This window comes from Scaptodrosophila lebanonensis, unplaced genomic scaffold (assembly GCF_003285725.1).
Source record: "Scaptodrosophila lebanonensis strain 11010-0011.00,11010-0021.00 unplaced genomic scaffold, SlebRS2 tig00001415-arrow-pilon, whole genome shotgun sequence".
Classification (NCBI taxonomy): domain Eukaryota; kingdom Metazoa; phylum Arthropoda; class Insecta; order Diptera; family Drosophilidae; genus Scaptodrosophila; species Scaptodrosophila lebanonensis.
In genome coordinates this window covers 10,337,021-10,346,467 of record NW_022060742.1, presented here as the reverse complement: position 1 = coordinate 10,346,467, position 9,447 = coordinate 10,337,021, and the positions used below count along the sequence as shown (strand labels likewise).

Below are 9,447 nucleotides of genomic sequence, written 5' to 3'. Positions count from 1 at the left end.
CAAATAAAAATGTTACAGGATATGGAAGTCGATGATAAATGCAATTTGCACATAAATTGCTAAACTGACAAAGATTGGGATATCATATTATTATCCGAAGTTAGTATTAAATAAATTATTATTAAGAATATCAGGATGAATATCCAGCATTTGTCAAACATGATTATATTTATAATAAATGCTAACGCGCCTATGTAACTCCTAACTTGATAGTTAGGCGTATATTGTAGCAATGAACGAGTATTTAAGGTAAGTACTCCCAGATATGTAGACATACAGATTATTAACAAAACTTAACCACGCAACATTGTTCAGTTTCAGTAGCTTAGCACTGTGGTCCCAAAGTCAATGAGTAGAAGGTTAGAGTCGGGTGCGCCCGACTCTCGTATACCCTGTAATCTTCCCATCTCACAAAGCTATAAAACTCTAGAATATGGTGACTCTTCATAAATAAATACCAACTTTGTTTAAGGTACTACTTAGGTAAAAAATGTGTATGGTTTGTAATAACCTTGGTGTGCATATGGATAAGAGGGGAGTGTACATACTTGTATTAAGTTTGGTCTCCATAGCTGTCACAGCTCAAAAGTACAGGGTACAGGGTATAGGTAGACGGACAAAGCGACATTCATGTCTATATCGATGCGCTTAGTAAAATGGAAGCTTCGGGTACAGGGTATACAAGAAGATGCCGCCATTGAATATTGCCTTTTTTGTGATTAGTTTTAAATGTATATATTACATATTAATGTATCTTATAACAATACTTTACAATTCCGTAAATATATTAAATTAATATCATCATTTCAGCCATGTTAAACCGAAATTTCAGGCTTACTGCTGATTTCAAAGAACAAACAACGCGCAATAATTCTGCCGACTTTCGATTTTCAGTTTTTGTACCAAAGAATTTGTGTTGTTTCCGAAAGATTCAAAAAGGCAAAAGTATAGGAAACTCAACTAAGCGAACAGTCCTTATTATTTATAATTATGTATATAAATAAGTATATAGTGAGGATATATGTAGGTAAATTTCTAAATGGGTGAACAAATGCAGAGCGCCGCGGAGGCCGGGTATATTAGCACTAAAATAATTAACTATAGCATACTGCCAGGCGCTGGTAGCCGCATAGAGCAGCACGAAGAGACTGTCATTCGCCAGCCAAACTGGCCAGCAGTTCCTCATCGATGCCATCGTTGGCAACGGCACCGCTCGTCAAATTGAGCAACATATCGGACGCGCTTGCGGGTGGTGGTGGTGGCTTCTGTGATGTCATTGAGATGCCAATTCCACTCCCACTCCCACTGGTTGAAGGTGTGGCCGCCAAAGTGGCAGCCATTGCGGCTATATCGCTAGCGCTCGGTACCTGTGGTGGCTCCGTTGCCCTGTGGCTCTCCTGAGATGTTAGTGGAGTGCCCGCAGCTGCTTCTGTGCGCCCAGTTGTGGTGCCACCACCGCCTGCGCTGCCACGCTGCGACAATTTGGGTATTTGGAATTTGTTGTGCAGGCCCTTGATGAAACCCTCCATGCTGGCGGCCATGCTAGGTGATGCATATTGCAGTATGGTCATCATATCGGTGTGATGGTCGAAGCGCGGCGGCGGCTGTGACATGGAACCGCTTAATGCCGCCGGAGACACGGCACCCGAGCTGGCTGCCGACGAGCTGCTGCCCTTTCGCACGCCACCAATGGCCAAACCCCCAACGCTAGGTCGACGACGTGGTGGCGCATGCTCCGACCCAAATGAATTAGTGCTATTGCTCTTGGTTAGAGGCACGCCACCGCCGGTGGTGCTCAACTTATTGCTTAAATTGCCGGACGAGTTGGCCTTTTGAAATACATGCTTGGTGCTGGATGATGATGACGATGAAGAGGAGGAAGAGGAATTGCCCGACGCTTTTTTTGAAGCTGGACCACTGTTCACTCCCGGTTTTAAGCCAGTGTGCTGTTTCTTAAGGCTGCTAGTGGTCGAACCACTGCTGCTCTTCGTCTTACTGGCGCCACCACTGGACGCATGTCCAGCGCCCCCGCTCTTATTGTTATTGTTGTTATTGCCACCTCCAATACCACCACCAGCTCCACTACCACTATTGCTCGTCTTATTTATGGTCAGCTTTAGGCCCTCCTGACTGCTCGTCTTCACCATATATTCCGTTGATTGAGCGCTGCTGCTGCCGATGTTGCCGGCGGCTTCGGTGCAGCCACTAGTGACCAATCCGCCGCCTGCGCTTGTGCTACTATGTGGCACTACTGCTGGCTGTTGGGACATTTGCATTGCTGCTGTTGTTGCTGCTCCCGCTGCTGCTGTTGCTGACGACACCGACGCCGACCCCGACCCCGACACCGCTCCCGCTGCTAATGATGTTGATGTTGCCAGCATTGATGAGGCCGCTGTTCCCAGTGGCATTGTTGTTGCTATTGATGTTGCTGCTGACGCCGACATTGTTGCTGTTGCTGCTGCTGTTGTTGCTGCTGGCACTGCTGTTGTTGTTATTGTTGTTGTTTGTGCTGCCAAAGCTGCCGTCGACGTCATCAAACTAACCTGACAAAGTAAGCGTGTGTTTTTTTGTGTTTGTGTGGAAGTGCGAAAAAACAACGAGGCAGTTGATGACAAACGATTAAACCAAAATTAAAATCAAAATCAGAAATCATAGCCACAGTTAAGGCAGCGTCGAGAATAATATGTAAAATTATCAAAATATACAGCATTAACAGCATGTGTGCGGGAGAGAGAAGGGGGGAAGAGAAAGAGGGTAGACACGTTAGTAATTAGTCATTATATCATACACATTACACACACACGTACAAACACGCACACACCCCCGTACTCGTACCAAGAAAAGAGGCTTGGCAAAAGCTCGCTCAGGGTTAGAATGGCAAACAATTTGCGCACAAATTTGTGTAGTCTTGTAAAGTTATTCTCGAAGAAGTTTGTTATTTAACAATCAACTAAATTTTAGTATAGAGTTTATATTAGTTTTAATTACTTAGAATGTATTTACAAATATATGGCAGCAATGCATTTAGAGGATTTTTCAAATGTAGATAAGAATATTGTATAAAATACAAATAAATTAACAGCCCTATCTGCAGAAGCTTCATAAATGGTACCGAAAATAATTAAAGAAAATCTCTCAGCTCGAACTAAAATCAAGAAAAATTTGAATGGCAATTGAAAACCGAAATGATTGATTGATTGTATGTTAATGACAAATCGAAACATGAAATGATAACAAAAAATGTGAATCCAGTACCAATTGTAGGAATGTCATTCTATTACGGTGATGGTTTTTTTACTCCAACCCGATACTAAACCAGACATCTTACAAAATCAACAGATGCCAAAAGAAATACGACTTTATTGGCAATTTAAATTGTTAATAATAGTAGAAGCAAAAACGATGCACAGAATATGTCTAGTCGCCTTTTCAATCTTGTAAAGTTCTTTTGTAAAAGTTGGATGTCATCGAACCTAGGTCTGACCAACAGGACCCTTGTCAAAATATGTTCAGCATATGCCGCCAACAGTGAGGAATGAAAGATGAGTTTTTTGAGTTTAGTAGTAACAATAAAATATCCCCAACCATCCGTGTTTACGAACGCATGTTTTGCAGCTATGCAGTCGGTTTGAATTTAATTGTATTAGTTTTTAGTTATCCATTCGCAATATTTACAATTCATTAATTTAGCTAAAACTATGCATTGTTTAATCTAGAAATCGTGAATGTATTAGATGTTATTACGTTTTGTGCTAACAATGCTGATTAATTAATTAATTAACTACCAAATATTGCTCTTAGCCTACATATCATACCGTAATCCGCTGTTGGGACTATTTACAGTCTGTGTTGTTAAAATGTTTGAAATCACATAAAGGTGAGAAAATAATAATGGAAAGGTAATGCGAACTCACAGGGAGCTCATCAAATTATCTATAGCAAATCAGCGAATCGAGCCGAAACTAAACAAGGAAAAATTCAAAACTATTGTTTAATCGAAACGGTACAGTACGTTCCAGTATAAAGAACAAACCGAAAAAAATGCCATAATATTCCATTTTACCAAAAATGGAGGGATATTCAGATGAAAATTTGAAGAGACATCTCCAACAATTCTTTGAACCAAGTGAAAATTGATACAGAAACAAAATTATTAAATTGTATTGAAGATTTAACATCAGGTAGATTCACAGGACTTGGCCAGACATGCAATCATAATCGAAATTGAACTTTCTTCAACGACTGGCAAAGAGACAAGGAAAGTCAAGAAAAAATCCTGACACCGACACCAATGAGACACACCCCTTGACCAAAAATTTTAATAAATGTGCATGCGAGAAAGGGCCAACGTTGCTTATATTAATAATAAATAAATAAAACAGGCAGAGGGCATAAGTGCATAATGTACATAATTATATATTGTATTTACAATCAAACAGAAAATACAGAACAAAAATAATAAGAATAATAGTAAAAATCATGACTACTGCAGAAAATCAGTTTAAATCAGTTAACAAGTTATTTCATCAGAACAAAGTGCATAAATTTAGCGTACAATTTATTTAGAGTTGCTGTTTTGGAGTGCATTTAACCATTTCATGATGTTATCGCAATAGGCTGGTTGGTTAGATGGTCGAGCCAAAGTGAAGGGTGTACTCTCCATGCACCTATACACACGCACACACACGCACACAAATAAAAGTTAACTACGGGTTAAAAATTCTAGAGCTACAATCTAAGGGCTACATGTAGGAGGTGGCCAAGAGCGAGAGCTACGCATTATGAAAACGGACTTACCGCACCTCCTGCCATGCCCTTGCGCAAAGCGCTTAACTCCAAGGCAGCTGCAGCGGCACCTGCCGCGACAGCATAGTCGTTCAAATTACCGCCCGCCGCCAAATGCGATAGACTGGCCACTGAAGATTTTAGTTGCTGTTGTTGGTGTTGTTGCTGCTGCTGTTGTTGCTGCTGTTGTGAATTCTTAAGGGCAGCTGCCGCTGCCACTGCAGCAACAACGCTGGCTGCAGTGGCTGGCGATACGCCTGCGACATTAGAAGCGGCATTAACCACATTCGAAACTGATCCCGTGCTTGCGGAGCTGCCACCCGATTTATCCTTGTCGCGTTTAACACCGCCACCAACACTGCTAGCCAAAGGCGGCACAGGGGCGCCCACACTGGCAAATGAACGCACCATAGAGCCGCTGTTGCCACCAGACGTAGCCGTCGAACTAGAAGGTACACCTGCCGTTCCACCACTGCCTGGCTTCTCACCCTTGGGACTGAGACTAGTGGCTGCTGTAGCGCTTTTTAAGGTGGACATGCTCGGCTTCCCCGAGGAGCCGTGCTTGGGTGAGTGCGTTCCAAATGGAGATTTGGGACTATTCGAGGCAGTATTGTGCTTGGGACTGCTGTACACCGGTGAGTGCTTGGGGCTGGGTCGTGCTGAGAGTGAGGTGCCAGGTGGTACTCCGGCCATAAGACCAGCACAGCTGGCAGAACTGCTGCCGCCGCCGCCACCCTTAGGCGAGGATGAGGGCGAAGAAAACTTGCGAACTACACCACTAGCTGAGGTGGGATCGCTGCCGGCAGCAGGTGAGTTTTGACGCGAATACACCTTCTCGGGCGGGCCCATAGGAGAATCATCTCGTTTCTTTTTTCGCTTCTTCTCCTTTTGCTCTGACGAGCCTGTGCTGGAACCGCTGACACTGCTGCTGCCACCGCCATCGTGTGGTCGCTTTGTGGCGCCGCTGCTACTGCCCCCCACACTTGAGGAACCGCTACTACTGCTACCAGATTTTTTCTCCTTAGAGGAAGTCTCTTTACCCGTTATCGGCGTAATGGTGATAGTAGTAGCGGCTGCATTGGAACTTGCTGCACTGTTGTTGCTCGCCTGCGCATTCAATGGTATGATTTCAATGCCACCCGTGCGTGTTACATCCATGGCGTTGGGCACCTGTTGTTGCTGTCCCTGCGACTGAGATTGCAGTTTTCCATCGCCTGGAATGGGCGTAATGCTGACACAGTGTTTTAAATTAGGTGTTTTATCCTTCCAGATATTTTTGTATTTGTCCGCTATCTCAATGTCGCTACTTTTGCCCTGCCCCGCAGCCTGTGCCCCAGTTGGCACATTGAGGTCCATTTTAGACACCGGCGGCGTGGCTCCCGATGCGCCAGCTGTTGCATGAGGATCCGTTTCACGCTTCAAATTAATCAGACCTGCTATGGCTGCTGCGGCGGAGGTGGATGCGGCAAATGAATCAGCCAGCGAACGCACCTTGGAGTCCATTTTAAGGCTACTTATACTCGTAAAAGTGCCACCGCCTTCTCCAGAACTGGCTTCCATACCAAACTGGCCGAAGCTATTGCCGCCAGTGTTGGGCATTGAACCGCCAGTATTGCTGCTGTTGTTTCCAAAACCTGCGCTACCGCCGCCACCCCCCACTCCAGTGCCAATCACTCCTTGCAATTTCTGCTGATGTTCTTCGTCCCAACACTTGAGCAATTTGTAAATAACCATTGGAATGGATAACACTTTCCGCACCGTGCGCGTTAGCTTTTGCGAGAGCAGATCATAGTTATTGCTCAAGCAATAAATGGTACATGTGGCTTGACCCTCCTCGAGCAGAAAATCCACAGTAGCCAACGACTCTTCGTAGGGATGCTGCAATTCTACGGTTATTTGGTTAAACGACACGGCCGTTACTTCCAATATAACAGTGCTGTCCATATCTGGAAGACATGCCCATTAGTTTCTGTGCCTGTAAGGAATGGATCAACTCACCATTATATTGTTTCTGCTGTTCGCGTACGCATGACGAAAGCAACGTGTAGAAGAGTGCCTGTTTTTTGAGGAACGCTATAATTCTGGGCACTTGCGATGGCTCCGTGAATGGAAGAGATGAAATTATAGTCCCCTGCAGCTTTCGATTATCAGTAAAGAAGTAGCAATGCGTTTCCTTGGGCAGATTTACATAGAGACCCTTTTGTGTGTTTTTAATGGCATTTCTCGAGGCTGTTTGCACAATTAAGTTCATAACCGTTGTCGCAGGCGTCGTTTCAACGCCGCTGCCCGCCTCTCCCGTCAGTGGCAAACCCAGAGCACGCAAAGTCTCATAGCAAACGGGCATGGGTTTGTTTAGGCGTAGCACATAAGTTGCTGGCATCAACATCGAGTTATTCTGTGTTAGTGGCGCATATGTAGGCATATCCAAGCCAGTCTGGGCATCGCGGGAAAAGGTCACGATAGGCATTATTTGTAGTTTATTTGCCGAGGAGCCTTCTAGGTTGACTGTAGCACTCAATCCGTTTGGACTTCGCATCACCTGCTCAATGGTAAAGTCGCATGTCGCTTTATTCTCGCCTTCCGGCAAATGTATGGGCGGGCAGAAGTAGGTGAGCTTCATGGGATGGCCACCACGACGCTGGAGCACCAAGCCAACGGCTGAGTTACTCATAATGTCATAGCTGTCCCCCTTGTGGTTTTGAGTTTGATATAGATTGTATATGTCCGTCTCCATGGCTTGCAGTGCCACAAATGCCTTCTTCTTAACCTTTGGCTCGGCATTTAACTGATAGATCGAGGACAGACCCTCCAGCTGTACAGTGAAGTCGGCAAAATCGCCGCGTTTAAGGCAATTTACCAGCTCACTCGACTGCTGGTCTATTTTGCACTCGTGGTGCACCTTAACGTCAGATAAATTGCCACTGGCATCTAGCTGAATCTCTACGTAGAACATGTCTGTCGAAATAAATAGCAACTGCTGATCCTCAACGAATTTCAAGCCCAACTGACGTGACAAGCTCTCCAAGCGCTCCACCAAACCATGCCGCGAGGTGACCTTAATATAATGCTGAAGCTTGTCCAGCGCTGACTGGAGTGTCGCCTTGCACAGCGGATCAAGCGGATAATGCTTCTCTATGAAATACATGCGCACCGACTTTTTTATTTCCTCATAGGTTTTTGGCTTATTCCGATACTTGGCACGCAATTTCTCCATCATCGTCTCCTGCTGTATCTGCTTGTTCTTCTCCTCAATGCTGGGTATGTGGCTGACAAAGCCGGCTATGTGGTAAAAGTCCATTAGTAAAAATACAAATAGATATATACTCAATATTAGGTATACCAGCATTTGCCGCTGATCTTGCGTTTGCTCCGCTCATTTTTGCGCCTCAATCTGTCGCTATTCTTTGAATTGTTGTCACCCCTAAGGAGCCGCAATTATGCGCATATACACACACGCGCGGCACTTTTTTTCAATAATTTTTCGCAGTCATTTTTCACGCTTAATTCCGTTCTAAACTGTTGTCTTCCACTTTTTTGTTGCACATTAACATTAGATCAGTACATTTAAGCAATAATTGATTTTGTAAACCATGTTTATAACCACAAAATAACAAATTTTCGGTCTTGAAGAAACCAACGCCGCAACGGCAAAATTGCCATTCACAGTGTTGCGCAGCCCTTTGGATAGCACTACAGAACTTTGTGGTTACTTTTTACGTGTACTGGTATCGGGTGGAAAAGTACTACATACTCAAACAGCTGATCGGCTAATTTTCTGCAAATAAACAAAAGTCGGTCATCACTCAAACCGGAGATTATAAAACGCACTTAAAATGACATCAATTGCTGGCGGTCATGGCGAACCCAATCCAAATAGCTCTTGGCTACGTGCACGTGGTCTATGGCTGACTTACTTTCTTGGTGTGCTTGGAGTGCATTTAGTTTTGTTATCTGTTCCGTTCATAAGTATTCCCTGGGCTTGGACTGTGACCAATTTGCTGCACAATGCGGTAAATATTAGTATTGCGCATTAACGGAATTAATATACAAATGTCGATGCAATAATAATATTTATTTGTCAGGCACATCTTTACTTTCTGCATATAATAAAAGGCGCACCCTGGTTGAGCATTGAAAATGATAGCTCTAGACGTTGGACCCACTGGGAGCAGATTGACGATGGAGTGCAGATGACGGGAACGCGAAAGTTCCTAACTGCCGTGCCTATTGTTCTGTATGTACTATAGATACTTGATAATTGCAGACACCATAATCCCTATGAACATTCACCTTGCAGCTTCCTGCTCACTTGTCTGTATACTCGAAATAGTACGGAGCACTTTATCGCTAATTTTATATCGCTTGTCGTGGTCACGCTGCCAAAGTTGCCGCAATTTCATGGCGTACGGCTATTCAATATAAACAAATACTAAGAAGGAGCACTTTGGATAGAAAAGGATTTGAGTGCCAGCCTAAGGCTTACCATCTGTAGACTGAGCAAGTGTTGCTTGTTATGAATTTCTGGTGCAGGTACTACTCTTAATACCTAGTTTAATATATTATTTCTGCTGTATATAGTATACTGAAAATAATACATTCGCAAATGTACAATGTAAAAAACAAAAACAACAAGAGTGTTAAAAGTCAAGAGCTGTGGCTGTT

At 44.0% G+C, this 9,447-nt stretch overlaps 2 protein-coding genes across 3 annotated transcripts; one reads left to right on the top strand and one right to left on the bottom strand.

Annotated features, from left to right (window-relative positions):
- Positions 1-745: 745 nt before the first annotated feature.
- On the bottom strand, positions 746-8,447 carry LOC115633101 (mediator of RNA polymerase II transcription subunit 1). Of its 2 annotated transcripts, none has more exons than XM_030530481.1 (4): positions 8,126-8,447; positions 6,784-8,064; positions 4,798-6,731; positions 746-2,543 (listed from the first exon to the last, which is right to left on the bottom strand). In XM_030530481.1, the coding sequence occupies exons 1-4, from the start codon at positions 8,160-8,162 to the stop codon at positions 1,152-1,154; spliced, it is 4,644 nt and encodes a 1,547-aa protein (XP_030386341.1). In that variant the 5' UTR covers positions 8,163-8,447; the 3' UTR covers positions 746-1,151. The 2 variants fall into 2 exon arrangements, with proteins under 2 accessions (XP_030386341.1, XP_030386342.1); XM_030530482.1 differs by having other exon boundaries at positions 2,104-2,538; positions 8,126-8,445.
- Positions 8,448-8,578: 131 nt separating this feature from the next.
- LOC115633099 (ORM1-like protein) lies at positions 8,579-9,426 on the top strand. Its single transcript, XM_030530480.1, has 3 exons — positions 8,579-8,795; positions 8,868-9,019; positions 9,083-9,426. The coding sequence occupies exons 1-3, from the start codon at positions 8,619-8,621 to the stop codon at positions 9,216-9,218; spliced, it is 465 nt and encodes a 154-aa protein (XP_030386340.1). The 5' UTR covers positions 8,579-8,618; the 3' UTR covers positions 9,219-9,426.
- The last annotated feature ends 21 nt before the right edge of the window (positions 9,427-9,447 follow it).

Coding starts and splice junctions, on each gene's coding strand:
- LOC115633099 (XM_030530480.1), top strand. CDS start 8,619: ATGACATCAATTGCTGGCGGTCATGGCGAACCCAATCCAAATAGCTCT. Junction 8,796..8,867: donor CCAATTTGCTGCACAATGCG/GTAAATATTAGT, acceptor TTTATTTGTCAG/GCACATCTTTACTTTCTGCA. Junction 9,020..9,082: donor ACTGCCGTGCCTATTGTTCT/GTATGTACTATA, acceptor TTCACCTTGCAG/CTTCCTGCTCACTTGTCTGT.
- LOC115633101 (XM_030530481.1), bottom strand. CDS start 8,162: ATGAGCGGAGCAAACGCAAGATCAGCGGCAAATGCTG. Junction 8,065..8,125: donor AAGATCAGCGGCAAATGCTG/GTATACCTAATA, acceptor TTTACCACATAG/CCGGCTTTGTCAGCCACATA. Junction 2,544..4,797: donor AGGGCATGGCAGGAGGTGCG/GTAAGTCCGTTT, acceptor TTACTTTGTCAG/GTTAGTTTGATGACGTCGAC.